Below are 21,040 nucleotides of genomic sequence, written 5' to 3' on the forward strand. Positions count from 1 at the left end.
AAAATGGAGTTGTCTTCTCACAACTGCCTGAAAATAGTCGAATTCCTTACGAAGCTACCCCTGCAGAGGTAAGCTCTAAAAGTACCGAAATCCATGACGTATTGCAGATGCAAAGATAATCTTTGCCAAGAGTAGTAAGGGAAATTATTGTTTATTACGGAAAGTTCCTGTACCATGTAGCATTAGAAACATAAATTTTTACCGCAATCTGAAGTCGATCACTTTCCATCTATGTATTCTATTCCATACCATCAGGTACAATACAGTCCTCAACTGCAAAAGCCAACGTGTGCGCGGCCTTCCATGAAACCGTCGACCTCTTCCTGGTTCTCTGCTAAATATGGTTTAAGGCATTCCTCCGGCATAGAAGCTACGTGACCAGCCAACCACAGCCTGCCGTGTTTCATTAGGCACACTTAGATGTTCATGCGACGCAACCAGATGCCGTCCTTCAGTTTAACGCCGAGAATCGTTCGCAGTACATTACGTTCGCAGGCTCCAAAGGCTCTTCGGTCAACTTCTTTCAAAATGCCCGAATTTTGGCTGTATAAAGCGACCGGAAGAATCAGAGTCATGTACAAATGGAGTTCAAAACGGTAGAATTTTCTCTCAGGCTCCTATATAGCAATCCCGCTCTCCTTGGTTTCTATCAGCAGCTTTTCTATGCATCAGTTCGTTGATCATTTTCCCATGCATGACAATATGCAACAATGAGCAGATCATACGAGGACAATCAGTTCCCAATAAAGCACGCCCTCATTTCCATATTTTCATGAATGTTTATTGAATGTTAACTCGCTGTTTTCTCATCGAAAGCAATTTCCCGGTCCAAAGCGTCGACGTACCGCTGTTTTGCTATTGTTGAGCATGAGTGGTTGGCCCTCGGCGACCACCGCCGTCAAACGCTACGGTGAATTGTGTGCATCTGCCACAAGATTTTTTATTCATGCAAAATGCAAAACATGACCGCGCAATAATCAGCAAACAACTGGCAAGCGAAAAGCTCTACTCCATCTTGCAACGAACGACGTCGAAGTCGACGACGACTGGTCGCATAAAGTACCGGTAACAACGATTGCATTGACAGCTTTTATTACTGCGACAACTGGCTAGCTACCGTTCGTACTGGCGAACCGGGAGATAGACTCTTGAACCCATGGCGCGGCGGGTACGGCAGGTCAGACGTCACCACAGTTTCTCAGCAGAGGAGGCTGTACTACAGTTATGATGTCGTTGTCCGTCTCCGACGACGATCGGCGATTGAACTTGCAACTTCTCAGAGGTGCCTCTTCGGCAGATTAAATCACCGGCCTTATCAGCGATTTCTGCGAAGGGAGTTCATCCGCGAGGTCCGACGCTGCTGGTTAGTTGGCGTCCAAGTCGAGTCGAGTTCATGCCAATAATTTATTAAACGAACAAAAGCGCGGTGTCCTCTGCTGCTGTGGTATCTCCGTTCGGACTGAGTACCCAGAAGCCCGAGTTGCACAGAGCAAAGACCCTGGTGGTGGATGCGATGTGGATTGTGCATAAATGAATATTTATGTCCCATCGATAAGCCCATCGGTAAGTGCATTATGAAATCGCAAAATTTAGCTCCGATGGTTAATGCTTACCGAGATGCAGTTGATGATGTAAATTTGCTTTCCACACACTGTTGAAGTAGCTCCGCGAAGATTTTCCCAAAGCGCTGGTTGGCCAGCACCAGGCCGCGATCGGATGATTGATTGGATTAGTCTTGTTCGTCCTCAAGAATGTATGAATTTTTATGATCTCTTACGGGATGTTTGCTCAAACCGGGTGGAGTTGCGCGCGCCCGGCTGCACTCTCGACTCTCGAGAATATGCGTTAACTGCCGCCCGGTTCAAGGTGTGCAAGGTTCAGGCCGGCGCAAGACAGGGCCATCACATACCTCAGGTGGTTCAATTATTTACGTGGGGCGTAAATTTGAAATTTACGTCAAGCATAAAATTCGGCATTAAAGGCAATACATTTCTCCTGCTGATCGAACAGCAGCGTGCTCTTTGCGAATTTCGGTCAGCTCAATAAAATGTAGCGACAAACCGACAGAGTGCTCATAAATTCGACTTCGGAAATTTCAACCAAAAAAGAACAATTAATTAAATTGATTCCTTTTTCTGCCAATGCGAAATGAGCATCGGAATTTTTATGCATCGGAGCAACGAGGAAAAATCGCACGAAATATCACCGTGGAACAAATTTCGTTACCTGAAGCTTGAGTGATGTCGTACTTTTGTCGATGTTCTTTTTCATGGCATTACATACCCAACCGGAATTTAACCTGTTCTCACAGAAAATTTCAATGACTCAGTGCTTATAAGGAATGCTTCAAAGTTGCATATCCAGTGGCACAGCCAAAGGAAACCCCTTCGAATGCTTCACGATCATGAAGTTCAATTCAACAACCAATGTACGAATTTCGATTGATTTCAGGAATAAATGTTGACGTTTTTTTTCGATCTTCGTTGAGTTGTTTCGGATCGTTGGGTATTTTGTTATCATGTACCAGAAACTCATAATCGCCTTCATAAATGGTTATTGAGCATGTGCTTTCTATACGATAGTATGAAGGTAAATTGGACATTTTGGTTAAGTATTGTGCGGTGAAATATGCGTAGAGCTTTGAAGAATCGAGGCCAGACGAAGGTTGCTGAAGTACCTACAATAAAATCAGTCATAAATGACGCAGCATGCACATTAAGGTGGCCCACAGTTATATGAAAATCAAAAATTTCGAAAAATGCCAAGTCTTACCTCCTAAACCAGTTGTTTTGGACTCGAGCAAAATCAATTAAGCCTAAGGGGGCGCTCAAAACGCTTACTTACCTTACCGGTCAGGCTGAGGCCGGGGTGGCCTCTGCTGTACATAGTAGCCGCCTCCATTCCACTCGGTCCATGGCAGTTTGTCTCCAGTTCCGCACTCTGCGTAGGGTCCGCAGATCGTCCTCCACTTGGTCGACCCACCTAGCTCACTGCGCTCTACGTCTTCTTGTACCGGTCGGATGACTCTCGAGAACCATTTTAGTCGGGTTGCCATCCGACATCCTGATGACGTGACCCGCCCACCGTAGCCTCCCGATTTTCGCGGTATGGACGATGGTTGGTTCTCTTAGCAGTTGATGCAGCTCGTGGTTCATTCGCCTTCTCCAAGTCCCGTCTTCCATCTGCACTCCGCCGTAGATGGTACGCAACACCTTCCGTTCGAAAACTGCAAGGGCGCGTTGGTCCTCTGCACGTAGGGTCCATGTTTCGTGCCCATAGATGACGACCGGTCTAATCAGCGTTTTGTAGATAGTTAACTTCGTGTTACGGCGAACTTTATTCAATCGTAGAGTTTTGCGGAGTCCAAAGTAAGCACGATTTCCTGCCACAATGCGCCTCTGAATTTCTCAGCTGGTGTCGTTGTCGGCGGTCACCAGTGAGCCCAAGTACACGAATTCTTCAACCGCCTCGATTTCATCACCGTCGATATAAATTCGGGGTGGCGGGCGCGCTGATTCCTCCCTGGAGCCCTTTGCCATCATGCACTTTGTCTTCGACACATTAATGACTAATCCGATTCGCCTGGCTTCATTCTTTAGTCGGATGTACATTTCCGCCATCGTCTCAAATTTACGAGCTATAATATCAATATCATCGGCGAAACCAAGCAGCTGAACGGACTTCGTGAAAATCGTCCCACTCGTGTTTATCCCCGCTCTTCTTATTACACCTTCTAACACAATGTTGAACAGCAAGCACGAAAGACCATCACTTTGCCGTAACCCTCTGCGAGATTCGAAGGGACTTGAGAGTGTCCCTGATACTCGAACTACGCACATCACTCGATCCATCGTCGCCTTGATCAATCGTATCAGTTTATCCGGGAATCCGTATTCGTGCATAATCTGCCACAGGTGTTCTCGATCGTTCCCCGTAACGTGGGTACATCACCTTGGAATGGTGCATTGCGGTGTAAGATCTACCAAATCAAATTTTGATCTTGATATTTACCGTATTTTTAAACATTCCAAGATCAAAGTTTGATGCTCTTTTCCTTGTGCTTTGTAGTTTTTGTGTTTCAATGTACTGCCAATTAACATTTTATTTCAGCAGGATTCAGGTGAATGTATCGTACGATATATATAATATTTTAAAAATATGTAACTGTGGCGAGCGTATCACTAATATATAGCTTATATGACGTACGATGTTAATATTATTTTATATTTCAGATTATCAACCGAAGAATCTAGTAATTCAACAAAATGCCAACAATATGACGAGAAAACCAGGATGAATTGGGCAGACAACTGATTCGAAGCAGTCTAACAATGGTGTGCCTGAACGTTAACCAAGCGTATCATTTGGAGTTTACCCTTCCACTAATAACACCCAAATTCCCGTGACACCTAGGCCTGAGAGATCGTAGAGTTGTCTTACATTTTTCATAGGTGTCCAAAACTAACCATCCTTACCCATTCCTCAGCAGTCGCAAGGACGTGGCCAGGACAGTGCTCGACCATTGGAGGATTGCGTCAGTCTTGTCTAAGAGTCAGAGATTAGTCCCAAATCTTTGTGCTTTGGTTCGGACGGGAAGGAGGCAACCCTCATAACAGCGGTCTAGGACTGTACTACCTACGAATTTGTGCGACTCGCTTAATGCTAATGCGAATGCTCATGCTAATGCTAATCTGCCACAGGTGTTCTCGATCGATGAACAAGTGATGTGTGGGCACGTTGTATTCGCAGCATTTCTGCAACACCTGGCGGATGGCGAACATCTGATCCGTTGTAGCGCGTTCGCCCATGAAACCAGCCTGGTATTCTGCCGTAATTCTGCAAAGTGACGTAAGCGACATTGAGAGTTTTGGCCCAATGTATGGTTATTATGCATAAAACTCTTGTCCATATTCTATGTTTCTTTCCAAAGATGATAGATTACGACTAGATCTTGCATTCTTATTCAGCAGGCATACCACAGTGTTGTTTTCACCAGATATTATACATAATATACCAAAAAATGTCGAAATTTTGAATGGTGCTTACGTCACTATGCAGAATTACGGCAGTATTGCCCCACGAACTCTCTTGCAATCGGTGATAGACAGCGGCATAAAATTTGGGAGAGTACCTTGAAGGCAGCGCTCAGTTGTGTGATCGCGCGATAGTTCCCGCAATCCAACTTGTCGCCCTTTTCGTAGTGGGGACACACGATACTTTCCATCCATTCCTCCGGTAATAATTACTCCTCCCAAATCTTGGTAATGAACCAGTGTAGTGCTCTCACCAGTGCTTCTCCACCGTATTTTAGAAGCTCGCTTGGTAGTTGATCTGCTTCAGCCGCTATGTTGTTTTTCAACCGGCCAACCTCCTCCTCAATCTCTTGGAGGTCAGAGGCCGGAGGTCTTTCGTCCTGTGCACATACTCCTAGATCTGTTACCACGCCACCTTCGGTACTTGCAACGTCGCCATTAAAGTGCTCTTCGTTATGCTGCCGCCACCTCTCGACCACTTTACGCTCGCTCGTGAGAATATACCCTTGATTATCTCGGCACATGTCGGCTTGAGGCACAAACCCTCTGCGCGAGCGGTTAAGCTTCTCGTAGAACTTTCGTGTGTCCTTATCGCGGTACAGCTCTTCCATCGCTTCACGATCTCATTCTTCCTGCTGGCGCTTCTTCATCCAGAAGATGGAGTTCTGCCTTGTTTCGCGCCTGTCTGTAACGTGCCTCGTTCGCTCTCGAATGGTGTTGCACCATTCTCGCCCATGCTGCATTCTTCTCGTTTTTCAACTGTTCACATTCGCCGTCGTACCAGTCGTTTCTGTGATTCGGAGTCGCGAAGCCAAGTGCTGTAGCCGAGGTAGGGAATCGCGCCTCTTGGGCGGTGGCTTTTATTTTCGTTTGTTTTCCACTATAACTCAGTCAAATTTGAACCAATTGACACAATTTTTGGAATGTGGTGAGATGGGTATAGTATCTACCCGTGTACACCATTTCAAGGCAATTGGTTCAAAATTGACTGAGTTATAGGGGAAAACAGACGAATATAGAAGCCACCGCCCAAGTAGCGCGATACCCTACTACCTATGGTGGATCGGATGTCCCTCCAGCCATCTTCAAGTGTAGTTGCGCCAAGCTGCTCTTCCGTTGGTAGGGCCACTGACTGCTAACTGCTGCGCGTAGCCTTGAGCCACTTCTACGTTACGCAGCTGCTCGATGTTGAGCCGCGGCGTTCGACTTCGACGCGTGGTGATAACTGTCGAAAGCTTTGAGCGCATGCAAGTAGTGATCCGAATCTATATTCGCACTGCGGTATGTGCGGACATTGGTTATATCCGAGAAGAATTTACCGACGATTAGAACGTGATCGATTTGGTTTTCTGTTTGATGGTCGGGTAATCTCCAAGTGTTTTTGTGGACATCTTTGCGGGGGAAGAAGGTGCTTCGGACTACCATACCACGGGAGGCTGCAAAGTGTACGCATTGCTGGCCGTTATCATTCGATACGGCGTGCAGGCTGTTTCGCCCGATTATCGATCTGTACATTTCTTCTCTTTCTACCTGCGCGTTCATGTCGCCGACAACGATTTTCACGTCACGCGGCGAGCAAGCATCGTATGTTTGCTCTAACTGCGCGTGGAACGCTTTTTTCTCGTCATCAGGTCTCCCTTCGTGTGGGCAGTGGACGTTGATGATGCTGTAGTTGAAGGAACGGCCCTTAACTCCCAACATGCACATCCTTGCCTTGATCGGCTGCCGCCCGATCACTCGTTGTCGCATCTTGCCCAACACTATAGATCCTGTTCCCAGTTCATTGGTGGTGCCACAGCTTTGGTAGAAGGTAGCCGCCCGATGCCCGCTTTTCCACACTTTCTGTCCAGTCCAACAAAGTTCCTGTAACGCGACGATGTCGAAGTTGCGGGGATGTAGTTCGTCGTAGATTATCTTGTCACATCCTGCGAAACCTAGTGACTTGCAATTCCATGTTCCAAGTTTACAATCGTAATCCTTATTTCGTCGCGTGGGTCTTTGCCGATTGTATCGAGTCGTATTTTCTCCTATGTTATTCGCAATGGGGATTTTTACGGGTGGCTTATTGGGCCTACGCCAACACTCCTGTCTCGCCGGAGGGCCATCGTGCCAGTTCTGTTTAACGTCCCAACTAACACTGGGACGACCACGCTGATGGGGCTACCACCTTGGATCTAGCTGGGCGTGGTGCAGCGTTTCTTACTCAGCCGCTGGATGCCAGAACAGACGCTGTTTGAGCCGCACCTCCTTGGTGAACAGACACTCGGATGGTACCTCCTCAATCTAGCTGAAGTCAGAAGGACAACAGTGCCCAGGCTGCACTACCAGCTAAGCACACAACTCTTAGCTGGCGGTCTTTGTCATCGCTTGACCCGTGGAAGCATGAGGTAGGAACTTGTGAGGACCAGAGCTATATTGGACGCTCTCCTTATCGACTCACCGTTTTGCAGCCCTCGCTCAAAACGCTTGAAGTTTGTATGGGAAAACTTGGCCAAATGTATGCAGAAATTTTAAGTTTTCGAATTTTGCCACTAGGTGGCGCTGTAAGCGTTCAATAATCAACCCCTTTGGTATTATTGTAGGTGACTATATACCAAACAACTTTGTCGAAGACCGCAAAGTGATCCAACGTCTGTGAAATAAGTTATAGGGTATTGAACCATTTGGGCAGGTGTACCTATTTTGGGCACCTGCCCCTATAATTAAGTCAATTTCAAACCGATTGATTTGAATTTTTGTATAGAGTTAGATACTGTACGTGCCTGACTCTATACACAATTTCAAATTGAAATTGACTTAGTTATAGCAGCATGTTCCCAAAATAGGTACACCTGCCCAAATGGTATAATACCCTACTCTAGGTAAAGTGAGGATAAAGTTTATTGTTGTTTTTCCAATACATGTAAAGGAATAATATCAATAATGAATAATGAATAATGAACGAGTTTGGAAGAGAAGAACGTAGTGCAGGAGGCAATGCTGTAGCATGGAACCCGGCAGAACGTGGAACAATATAAGCAGAAGCGGAAACAAGACAGAAAATAAAACACCGCCTTGAAGAAGCAGAGGGCAAGGAAATGGAACTGTTCCAAAGAAACGCGAAAATTCTACCAGAAGCTCAAAACCATCCCGCAAGTCAACTAATAGCGCGAGTCCAAATGTGCAGGGATAAGGACAAGAGCTTCTTGCTCTTGGGGATTTTTTTTTATTATCGTACGGGTTTGGGCCGAAGGGTCTCAGCAAACTTTTTCCACAGGCAGGGCTCAAAATTAAAAAAAAAAATCAGAGTCGCCTATTTTCCTGGAAAACTCAGGTGGAAATTTCTTGTTTTCCCCTGAAACTACTATTTTTTAAAAATCATAACTCAAGAACGAAGCATCGTTGAAACATTTCAAGCATAACTTTTCAAAAGGACGTAAGTCGCCAAAGTAAACAAATCGAGATACCTATTATAAATAATAAAAGAGCACGTAAATGATAAGCTAGTAACATCAAAATGTTATTTTAAAACTATCATCATAATAAAAAATATTTTTTTGATTCGTCCAATCTGTTCTTTTATCAATGTTTACCAATTTGCTAGATCCACCATTTTCATCGCAAAACGACGCATCTGAGTTTTTTTTTAGCGTGCGGAGAATTTGCTCTTACGCACACTGTGAAATGACCAATGTAGAAAATCAAAACTAAATACTTTGTCAACAGTTGCGCCACTTCTAAGATTTTGAAGCAAAATGGAATTTGGTGATTTTGATGGTCTCCAGTTACTGCTAGGTATGTTTCATATCAATATTTAGTGCTATTGCTTCAGGTTGCGCATATTTAACACTCATTTTTTAATTAAAAATAAGATGCTGCCTCCCAGGTCGATCAGCAACAACAGATTGACGCTCCTCCAGCAAATTTAGAACAAATTCCGAGTGTAGGCTGTTGTGAAGAAGTGGGAACTACTCATCCTGAAGAATTTGTTCACCCATCGGCAGCACTTACACTGCATGGTCCTGATCAGCGGATTCAGAAAAATCTACATGGAACACAAGAGCAGCAGCCTCTTGACGACATTCAAAATGAGCGACAACCCGATGGTAAATAACAGTTTGTTTTATTCTCTTCGTGTTTCATTACGTATCCTACCAGTGTTATATGAATATAATGTTGGGTATCTAACTTGCTATAGTTCTCTTTTTTTTTTTCTTTTCAGAAACTTGTACCAGCGACAGAAATAAGGATCCAAAAAATGAAACCGGTCCGGCATCATTTTCATTTTTTTCGTTATCTCTGGCCCAACGTGTTGTTTTGACTCCAAAACACGGTCTTGTAAATCCACAAACGGAATTTTCAAATCCGTTGGACCTTTCCATTTCGACTACTATGACCGCTGATGAAGGTGCTCTCGATATGTCCCATCGGCCCTCACACAGCTTACGATTCAGAGAAGGCAATCGATTTAGTTCTTCCTAGAAGCTTGGAGAAGCCTTTACAACCAGTCATTCCATTTGATTTACGGACCACAAACTTAAACGTACTTGTTCATCAAAATCAGCGAGACACAAGCTTCTCTACAGTCGACGGACAGCGAGCTTTTTCCCGGCTTGACAATGAATGCGCTGGCCCTTCTTCCATTGGAGTCGATAACAGCAACGAGGTGGGTGCGACTTCGCCCTTGAAGCGGGAGGCGTTTGAAGCAGTTGAGGGGCTGCTTCTAACGAATAAATCCGAAACGGCACCTGAAGTTTCCTCAGGTATGTCTTACTTTATTTTGTACAGTTTTACATGCTCATTTTTAACGGATTCATCCTTGTATTTCGAATACCCTGATGCGCACTTGACCGAAAAACCTGTTACTTCTCAACAAACCAGTTGTCCCGGTTCCATCGGGAAAAGAATACAGAATGTGAAGAGCGACGAAAAATGAACTGTTCATCGACGATCATTAGAATGTCATCTCGGTAACACTTCCCACAGTGGGGTAAAATATGCCAACGAAACAGGTGGGACTTCGCCCATGAAACGTGAAGCGGTCGAAGCATTAGAGGATTTTCCTATATCAAAGAAATCCGGAGCGACTCCCGAGGTTGTCCCGGGTATACAGCTTTTTTTATATTGTGTGGTGCCGATATAACAATTTGTTATACTTCTATTTAGGGTGCTCTAATGTTCAGTTGGACGAACCATCAACCTCACAACGAATCAACAAATGTCGCGAAGTCACCGGGAAAGCTTTACATACTACAGAGGATGTCGAAAGACGAACTGTTTCTCGGCAATCATTTGCCGAAGTCAGAAGCACAAACGAGATGGGTGGAACTTTGCCCTTGGAGCGTAAAACGTTTGAAGTAACAAAGAAATCAGGAATAGTGCCAGAGCAGATGGAAGGCCACTCATCAAGACCACAAAAAAACGGACATACTTTTCGATGATCCTGTAAACCAGTGTCGAAAAAATTCAGCACAATGATGTTCAATTTGTGTGAAAACGAGCACAAATAAACAAACACAGTTACCCATAGACACGAGGCCGAGAATGAACATGACAAATAAAGACGAGACAATGAAAGCGGCGTCTTGTGGTGTCATCTACTGTAATTGAAGTTCAGTTCAGCTGATCTTCAGCTCGATGAATTCGAATATGAATTGAAATTGATTTATTATGGTTTAGGCATACAAATACCGATATGTTACCTTAATTCAATGCATTATAGTTACTTTTGGTGAGTGATGCAAAACAACTGCATTTTTTGCTTCTGCATCGTGCTTAATTATAAATAATCAGTTGAAATTGAAAATACTGACTTTGAGTATCAGTAGGTGATTGAAGTTCAGCAGACAGCGGTCAAAAGAATTTCGAAAGCATACATTTCTGAGAATGCCGCTCGGGTTGTCAAGACGACTATCAAAACAAAAACAAATCAACGACGCTGGCGCCGCTGGGCGTCGGTGCAGACGACCGTATTTTGACAATTGTCGTCACTGCTGTAAACGATTCGGATGACGAGGAAGGTGATCCCACTCTTCTAAACAAATTATCTATCTTCGAATATTTTGAAGAAATTCAAAATATTGAATCCGACGATGACGACTCAGATGTAGAGTATGACGAGCATCTACGGCTAATTTCCGAGTCAGTCATACATTCAGATGATGATCACGGGATGAAACAGGGTATTTAACATTTTGATTAAGTATTTAAAATTTTGTTATTCTAGAACAGTGTATGTGTTTCACAGGTAAATCCGATGATGACTTACTGGCTGCTGGGCCGAGCAAGAAAAGCGATATCTCAGGTGCTGAAGCTTTGGAAAGCCAAGAAGAGAACAAGAAAAAAGTCAATATTCGAAAACGAAACAAGGAACGGAAGGAGAAAGGATTGAGATATACTCGGGCTGACGGGGTGGTAGTTCCGGCTAGGAAAGTTAAGCCACCCTGCGAGTGCAGACTTAAATGTCATGAAAAATATAACGAATCTATTCGCAACCAGCTTCTATCCAATTTACTACGCCTCAAAATGTCCAGACAGAATCAGTTTTTGTCGTCACACATCACAATCGTGCATACAGCGAACCCTCAGGTTATAATTATACACTGAAACATACCTACAGCCCTGATTAGATGTTTGGGGTACCCCCTCAAAAACTAATACTATTCAGGCCCTCATCTCTGACAATTTCAAACTCTAGGTCTCCTTCAAAAGATAACTAGTCAAAGAAAGTTCAAACATGTACACTGCCCCCACTCGCATAACTGTCTCATATGAATAGGAAACCCAGCAAAGATGGGACTGTTATGCGAATGGGGGTAGTACAATTGATGTTGGATTAAAATGGACCCAATACAGTCGCAATGTTGTTAACTTTAATTTGGAGGGCCTTTTATGTACAGTTGATGTTTGCTTCATATGTACCGTATATTTATGCAAGCATTGTAAGGCTTGATACATGGTACCTTGGGTTAATTTTTAGTAGTTTTACTGTAATTCGTTTGAGAATTTGTTGTGGCCAGAATGCGTTGTATTACCATATGTACTGCTCTTGGCAGTGTGTTGAAAATCGTTGGTGTAATTTGAATTCCACTATAAGATAAATTAACAAGACCAAAAATTATTTATGGTTACAGGTGGTTAACTCACGTAGGCAATACTCACGTTTCTATGAACTGCCGGGTGTAGACGGCTCAGTGAAGGTCTGCAAAATAATGTTCATGGGAACATTTGACATAAGTGACCGAAAACTCAGGACGCTTGCAACGAAGAAGGTCCTCGGCTGTGGCATTGCGGAAGACGATTGCCGATATGCAAATACATGCCACAAAATGGTTAGCCTCGACGACCTTTAAGGCTCCCCCAAACCAAGGTGACTTTTCCGGCGACACGATTTTTTATCGCCGCGATTTTTCTCAACGACTACAGCGAAAAATGCGTCGCATCAACCATCTACACCAACGCGAAAACTAGTCACAAACAAAACTTAGTCGCCCCGCGACAGCGACGAAAACTGTGCATGCAGCGACCAGCGCCGCGACACACCGGCGACAAGTACAAAAATCGCTGCACTGTCGCTTGTCGCCTACGACGACGTCGTCGCAGTGTGGAAGGTCCCCTTCAAATCAGTGCGCAGCGATTTCGCGACAAAAACATAGCGACAAAAAGTCGTGTCGCTGGAAAAGAGTCGCGTCGGTTTGGGGGAGCCTTTAATACATCGAAAATCACATCCGAAGCTTTCCTGCATACTCAAGTCACTACACTTGTTGCCGAAGGGTAGAGCGAATGGTCGTGGGCTGAAATTCTTTCAGCAAATCAAAACTTTCCAGATTTGTGGATAAGCTAAAGCTAAAACAAATTATTTTTTAATTCATCTGCAGTAAGAAATAGTATATGCATATTACAATTTTTCAGTGTAACCGGTATTTTCGCCCTATCATCCAGTTTGGCAAACCGCAGACTGATTAAATGACACTTCATTAATATTTAACTTCATGGCTCAAATGTTACATGTTTCTACTTACTTATTATACACTATAATTTTGGAAATAATTTGTTATTCTAATTTATTCTCGCCACCTAGTGATGTGACTTCTAGTGGCATACGTTTTCACAGAACTACTTTCTTCTCCTTATTCTCATTCTTATTCTAGACCACAATAGAAACTTGGTTCCCACTTAGCGGTTTGTATACGCAAAAATACAGTCGCGAAATGCTATCGCAACAACACTCGAGAAAAATCGAATCGTCTGTATCTAACCAGCGACTTGAGTATTGTTAGGATGTATGAGTTGTACCAGGACCGCTGCGCTTCCGAAAACCTTTGGATCCCGGTTCATTTCAACACATATCGATTGATATTCAAGTCGATGAACTTGGCTTTCCGGAAGCCTAAAATGGACACTTGTGGTGAGTGTGACAAACTACGTATGAAAATAAAGTTGGCCACGGACGATGAAGAGAGAGATGGTTGAAAGCAGCAGCTCAACCTCCACCAGATGGCGGCTGATAAAGTTTATAAAGAGAAGAAAAAAGACAAAGCTGAGGCCACGGAGAATCCCACCGTGCGGACGACAAGTTTCGATTTGCGGAAACAACTGCCAATTCCCATCTAACCTGTGGCCAGGCGTCTTATGCCCGGCAATTGTATACCTACAATTAAACGTTCTTCACCACATACCTTGGTGCAAATTCAGCGTCATGCTATTTATGGGATGAAACTAAAGCACGCAGAGGGTCGCAGGAAGTAGCGTCCTGCTTATGGATGGACTTAAATGCAATACCATCGACTATAGAAAAAGCTATTTATTATAGCGATCGATGTGCAGGGCAAAACCTTAACTCGACAATAGTAGGTTTGTTTTGTTCCTTCATCGAAAATCAAGCATCAATGGGACGGAAGCTGATTATCTACCACAAGCTTATGAAGACAGGACGCATATGGATGTGGACACGATACATGCCGCAATAGAGAGGGCTAAGCGAATATCCACTACAGACATAGAAATTCCCCATGATTGGGCCATATTTATATCTGCCATACGACGTTCAATCCCATTCAAAGTGTATGAACTCGAGCAAAAATGTTTTCTCGCCTTCAAAGCTTTGGAACAACGATATACTATCCCGAAGACTTCGACCGACGGAAACCCAGTGCGTTTTAAAGACATTATGATGTTTGAGTATTCGACAGAAGCACCGGGTCAAGTAAGCTATAAATATGATTTGGAACAAAAACGTGCAGAAGTAATGCAAGTTGTGCAAAAAAAGGCGGTTATTATTGTAGAATCCCAGTTGTGGCGTTTTCACTTCCAAAATAACTCGCGCAAACACTGAACACGTCTGTACTACACAACTCTTTATTTCTGACTGGCGTATGTTTTACAGGTCAACTGATACCTCCCTCAAATTCATATTTCTCTCTCTCGTCTATCTAGTAAAGCAGTACTCTCCCTCTCTATGCTCCCAACTCTACATCCTTCTCCTACTCTCTACAAAATAATCGAATCAATAGCAATAGTCCAAAAAAAAAAAAATAATCATGTATATCGTTTAGGCACTTTTTTTGTTCTTGTAGGACGGCTTTGTTCGGGTACTGCATCATTCTCTGAGTGGTTGACACGCTTCCGTGATGAACACGTTGTCTGCCGATCATCCTCCTTTCTCTCTGCTAGGTTCGGTGCAGACATAGGCGACGAAGTTTGAGGAAGCTCCACATCCTTGGGTTCATGGTTCAAGACGTCCTGCTCCGAGGTTTTATGGGAACCTGTGGAAGAATCAGAGGTGGTGGAAGGTAACGATGGAGATGGCCACTTTTTCAAGTGGGCAACCGGACGCCGGTATTTCACTCCGTCTTTGTTGACAACAACTGTATCAGTACCGGTTCGCTCCAGAACCGTGAACTTCTCCATCTTGAAAGTCGATTCAAGCTTTCCGGACTCGTAGCTCTTCAGCATCACTATATCCCCGATGGAGATGTCCGATTCCTTAGCATGTCGGCGATGATCGGCATAAAGCTTACCCTGCATTTTCTTCATCGCGTCGTTTTCTCGTATGGTTTCGTCTCGTTGCCAATGGGGATCTGTCCGCAGGGAAGGCAACAGGTCTTTGACCGGACGCCCAGTTAGCAGTTCCAGGGGAGGTTTCTCGGTGACCGTGTGAGGGGTGGTATTGTACATATACACGTAGTCCTCCAAGCTCTTCCGCCAATCAGTTTTAAGAGCTTTGGAAATCCGTAGAGCCTTCAGAGCCATTCATTTGAGGCCAATATGGTATGGCTTTCACCAATTTGATGTTTTTACTGGCACAGAACTGAGAGAATTCTTCGCTTGAGAATGGTGGCCCATTGTCCGAGCGAATAGATTCAGGGAACGTTTGGTCTTTAAAAATCCTCATGAGCGCTTCAATCGTCCTCGTCGCAGTCGTGCTCTTCATTTCTATCACGTGAAGATACCGGCTGTAATAATCCACCACAACCAAGAAAGTAGCGAACTCTTTGGCGGACAGAAAGTCAATGGCTATCTCTTGCCAAGCCCTCTCCGGCATCATTTTACGACTCATTGGTTCAGGTGGATTGAGACCGCTAACTGCAGTACATCCAACACATTCTGTTACAGCACTGCAAACTTCCTTGTCCATACACGGCCACCACACGTATTGTCGCAAATTGCGGCGCATTGCTACGATTCCGGGGTGTCCTCGGTGCGCGATGTCCAATGCCCGCCGACGCAACTTCAACGGTAAGACGATTCTGTCCTCACGTACCACGATACCATCAATCAACCCTAATTCTTTGCTGAAAGCTTGGAATCGAAACAGATCCGATGGCCAATTCTGAGTTTTCATGGCTTCGACAACTCCGGTGAGGGTTGGATCACGTGCCGTCTCAGTGCGGATTTCTTCTAGAGTAATGGCATCCGGTGATTCTCCTACAGCACAGAGAAAGTGCTGAGATGACTCGTCAAATGGCGCATCTTCAGTAGTGCACAGACGAGATAGGACATCTGAAATGTTATTTGCTCCCTGGATATGCTTGATCTGAAAGTCATAAGGCTGGAGCCGCAAAGCCCAGCCCTGTGCTCGCGAACACGCTCGCCTGCCATCACGATACTTCCCCTCGAAAATATATTCGAGAGTTTTATGGTCCGTGAATACTGTGAAGCGGAGTCCAAACAAGTACAGATAGTACTTTTCCACAGCCCACACTACGGCTAATGCTTCACGCTGTGTCTGAGGATACAAACGTTCAGCATTCGTCAGACTTTTTGAGGCGAAGCTTATGATTCTGGGCCACTGCGCCTTGTCACGCTGGATAAGCACTGCCCCCAAGCCTACTGGAGAGCCATCCACGTAAAGCTCTGTCGTGTCCTTGGGATCGAAAAAACCTAATTGCCTCACTTTTGTTGTTAGCTCGTTGCGAAGATCGTCAAATGCTGCTTTCTGGTTTTCCCCAAAGGTTACGATTTCTCCACGAATGAATTTACGAAGCGGTTCCGTGCGGGTTGATAGATCTGGAATGAAGTGGCCCACAAAATTCACGAGCCCCAGAAAGCTCCGGACCTCCTCTTTCGTTTCCGGCAGGCGAAAGTTCCGAATTGCAGCAATCTTCTCCTCAGATGGGCGGATTCCGAGGGCATTTACTTTGAACCCCAGAATTTCCAGCTCTGTAACGCGAAATACGCATTTCTCGAGATTCAGCTTCGCATTGTTGCTCTCCAATACCGATAGTACTTTCTGCAGCCTCATGTCATGTTCATCCAGAGTTCTTCCGGCAACTACGACGTCATCTATATAAACCACGACTCCATCGATTCCCGCCAACATTTCCGTCATCACCCGTTGAAATATTTCGGGAGCGCAGTTTATCCCGAACATGAGCCGCTTGAAACGCATTAATCCTCGGTTTGACATGAATGTTGTGACGTTACGGGAATCAGGATGAAGTTCCAGATGATAATAGGCGGAGGTCATGTCTAGCCGTGAGAAAACCGTTGACCCCCGGAGTTCGTTCAAAACGGTATCAATCACCGGGATTGGATAGTGCTCCCTTTGAATCGCTTGATTCGGAAACCTCATGTTCACGCAGAGTCGTACGTCTCCTTTTCCTTTGGGAACGATCACTAATGGTGAAATCCAATCAGGTGGACCTCGAACCGGTTCAATAATGTCCTGTCGGAGCATCTCCTGAATCTTCTCATCAACCTTATCTTTCATAGGTTCTGGAATCCTGAGATATGCAACCTTTTTGGGTGGAATTGAAGGATCCACTGACAGCTTCACTTGCACATTGGGGAACTTCGGAAAAGGGTTTACAGTTTCCTCTACCTGATGGACATCTAGGCCGACTTTCAACACATTCAGCTCTTCAGCTGTTGTTTTGCTCAATAACGAACGGTTGGCCCCTTGTATGACGAAGAACTCCGCATAGGTAATCGGTTTCGAGGGATTGATGGAAATTTTGGACTCAAGAGTAGCTAGAACACGGAGGGGTTTCTCACTGGCATAAGACGAGAACTGACGATCCCCTTGAGCGTTTCGTTTAACAACATCAACATTGTTCCTCTGTAGTTCAGCCCAAACCTCCTCGGTAATTGTATTAATCGCTGCCCCAGAGTCAATGAGAAAATCGACGGGGAAATTGTTGACCAGACCAGTTATGATTCCATTGTTCCGAGGGGAAGAAGAGACCTAATGAATATAATAATTCCCTGTTATTTTCGTTTAATTCTCCAAGTTTCTTTATTCAGTTCACAAACATCATTAACATCTCTGGGATTCTACGAACCCACAAGAAACAAAGTAACAGTTCAATTTACCTGCTGAATGTCTTCCGGAACCGGACGGCGAGGTAGCTCTTCATTCCAGTCATCTTCGGAGGTAACGACGTTGGCTTCTTCCTTCGGTTGCTTCCAGGTCTCGCGACGACCAAAGCGTTTATAACCGCCTCGGCATTTCCTACCGAAGTGGCCGATCTTTCCGCAGTTATTGCAACGGGCTTTCTTAGCTGGGCAACGCACGTCATCATTCGAATGGAGGTATGAACCACACCGATTGCATTCGCCACCGGTTGGTCTAGGTCCAGACTGGAATGGCCGGGTTCTGATTTTTCCTCTGAAAGCAGTCCTTGCATTCCGCTCCAGCTTCACCGCCGCTACTACGGCTGGTTCCTCCTTCAAAGTCTTCGCTTTCTCTTTCTGCTTAAGAAGCATCTCCCTGTTCATAGCGTAGTTGGTGATCGCGTCGAGGTTGAATGTCCCTTCGAGCCCTTTATCTCGGACCCGCTCATCAAATGCCCCTACAGTCACCTGCTGAAGAATCTCGATTTCCTCGCGCTCTTGAAATTCGCAGCGTGCCGCCTGCGTACGCAACCTCAACAAAAATTGACTGAACGACTCAGATTCCGATTGTTTGAGCGTACGAAACAGTTCCAGTTCAATCCGAACATTGCGTTTACCGATGAAAAATTTACTTAACCTCAAGACAGCATTGTCGTATTCGGGAGTTTCCTTTGGTATCAACGGCACCGGAACCGGTTCAGGGTATATCTCCTCTGCTACCGGACGCAAATTGTAAAAAATGCGCTGTAATCCGCGTCCTCCTCGGGCTAGTAACAACACGAGCTTCTCGTGCTGACACTCGATACGTTTCATCTCAAGGATTAGCTCGAATGAACGATGCCATTCCTCCCATTCTCTTCTGAGGTCCGATGACTCGACTGCTTCGTTGAACGGCTGCAACGGCCAGTCCTTATCGTCCATGATTCTGCATAATCGAGAAAAATAAAATGTGATACCAGTTATCTTTCTAGCAAATTAACTCTCTGGATTGTTTACATTATGTTCTCCAATTATGAGCAAGCAAGCACGACTAGAGAGAGCGAGGCAAAGTAAAAATCAAACCGCGGTATGTTTTTTTTTCTATCAAACAAACTGCTACACACACTGTTCTCACTACTGCAGTCATTCATGTTATGGGGGTAATTTGTGTTAGAGAGTTAGAAGCGATATCACACGCACACATCTTTCTCTCCCCGGTCGGACCTGGCCAGCCCACACTTCCACCAACCCATTCAAGTAGGCGCCGCTCTCTCTTAGTTTGGGATTCACAAACATAGTCGGCGGAAACCAACGCGGCGACGCAATCGGAATTGAAAAAGTTGGGTGCTCGTGCTCTATACATACATGTAGACTCACACTACCCTTATTCTCCAAGGCTACAAATTCACTCTCACTCAATCAGCGTCGCGTTGTTAGTGTGCAAGTTTATCCATCCTACTGAGGTGTTGCTGCTGGTCGTGCTTGTGCTACACTCTTTTTCGAGTATTTCCCCCCCCCCCCCCCCGTCTAGCAGGACGGAGATCATTTATTCCATTTCGCTCTCCGCCCAGTGCCGCGTTGGTAACCCAACGTCTCCACTAGACAGAAATGTCTTGCCATTTTGCTGGACAGATGTGTCATGACAGAAATGTTATCTCGCTGTTTGCATGGAAAGCAGCGGTGTTGATAATTTCTGTTACGTTTTCTCTTTCTGGCAGCAAAATGGCAAGACATTTCAGACTAGTGGAGACGTGGGGTAAACTCAAATGCATACGATGACTTTCTCTTTGATATGGCTATGTCAAACTCGTGTGTACGATCAGTGCCAGTCTCAGTAAAAAATACGATAGGTTGCACTCCCCACTATTCTTTAACGTCAGCGCATTGGGCTCATAGTTGACGCTATTGTTCGGCCCCATCCGCTCAGCGTCGTGCTGGTGGACTGAAATGGCTAAAACTAGTTCTCTTCTCTTAACCTCTCTTTGCTATGGCAATGTCGGACTCGTGTATGCTACGATCAATGCCAGTCTCAGTAAAAAAGGACGGTGTGCTTCACTGTCTACGAGTGGACTCTCAATTTCTCTCCCATGCTACAATGTCAGGACATCGGGCTCATGTTCGACTTTACTATTATGCCCCATCCGCTCAGCGTCGTTTCGCTGGGCTCGAATGGCTACAAGTTCTCTCCTTTCGACCTCTCGCTGCTGTGGCTATGTCGGACTCATGTGTGTGCTACGATCAATGTCAGTCTTAGCAAAAAGGGACGGTGTGCTGCACTCTCTACAAGTGGACTCTCAATTTCTCTTCTATGCTACAATGTCAGGACATCGGGCTCATGTTCGACTTTACTGTTCGTCCCCATCCGCTCAGCGTCGTTTTGCTGGACTCGAATGGCTACAACAATAGAAATACACTAGAACTCCAATGGCGCTGTAATCACTTTTCCTAATTAATTAAATTTATCACTTTTATTGTAATTATTGATTGTTTTTAAGTGTCCAGCTTAAAGAGAATCTTTTGTTTTGGTAAACAAAATTTATTTGACACTTCTAGTACCGCTACTGACGCTGTAAGGGCGTGGCAAACTAGATGTTAGTCACACGAACAGTCGCGGCATTGGACTTCTGTGGCTAGTTATTCTACTGCTACAACCAACTATTTTCTCTCGGTATCTCCCTGATGCATATACACGTTGCTACACTTACAAGTGGGCTCAATTCTCACTCTCAGTTTTTCCCTTGTGCTACTTTTCGATTTGAAATCGAACGCAAGCTTCCCTCGACTCCAGAAGAAATTCGCTCTTTCTCACGTTCCAACATGTCTTCTTCTTCTATTCTTGTTGAGCACCATCAATTTTGTGAAAGCCTCACGCTGCATTGTACTCCAGCCGCTTTTCCGCCATTTTTCCCAGGGAAATTATTACACTTTCTTGCAGCGATCTCAAATGACAAAGTTATTTTGCAAAACTAATAAAATATCCATTTCTTCGTTTTTATACAACTTCCCCCCAATTCTAAATCCAAAAATCTCAACGTATGTGCAATATGAACATATCTCTAGAAAAACGAAAGTTTCGCGAGATGATTATGGCGGCCATTTTGCCATTTTGATGAAAAAAAAAATTACTTCCAAATACATGGAAATGCACATAATTAAATCAAGGAATTCCCACAATATCAAAAAATTCACAACACGCACTCTAATAATTTATGTTC

The 21,040-nt window shown here is 44.7% G+C and overlaps 1 protein-coding gene across 1 annotated transcript; it reads right to left on the bottom strand.

The window, feature by feature from the left end:
* Window positions 1-416: 416 nt before the first annotated feature.
* On the bottom strand, window positions 417-18,218 carry LOC134290384 (uncharacterized protein K02A2.6-like). The gene is made up of 4 exons (XM_062857515.1): window positions 17,826-18,218; window positions 15,312-17,697; window positions 14,650-15,232; window positions 417-543 (listed from the first exon to the last, which is right to left on the bottom strand). The coding sequence occupies exons 1-4, from the start codon at window positions 18,216-18,218 to the stop codon at window positions 417-419; spliced, it is 3,489 nt and encodes a 1,162-aa protein (XP_062713499.1).
* Window positions 18,219-21,040: the final 2,822 nt, after the last annotated feature.

Source organism: Aedes albopictus, chromosome 3 (genome assembly GCF_035046485.1).
Source record: "Aedes albopictus strain Foshan chromosome 3, AalbF5, whole genome shotgun sequence".
Lineage (NCBI taxonomy): Eukaryota > Metazoa > Arthropoda > Insecta > Diptera > Culicidae > Aedes > Aedes albopictus.

Coding starts and splice junctions, on each gene's coding strand:
- LOC134290384 (XM_062857515.1), bottom strand. CDS start 18,218: ATGCTTCTTAAGCAGAAAGAGAAAGCGAAGACTTTGAAGGAGGAACCA. Junction 17,698..17,825: donor TTCCGGAAGACATTCAGCAG/GTAAATTGAACT, acceptor TATATTCATTAG/GTCTCTTCTTCCCCTCGGAA. Junction 544..14,649: donor GAGGATGATCGGCAGACAAC/GTGTTCATCACG, acceptor CGCTTTATACAG/CCAAAATTCGGGCATTTTGA.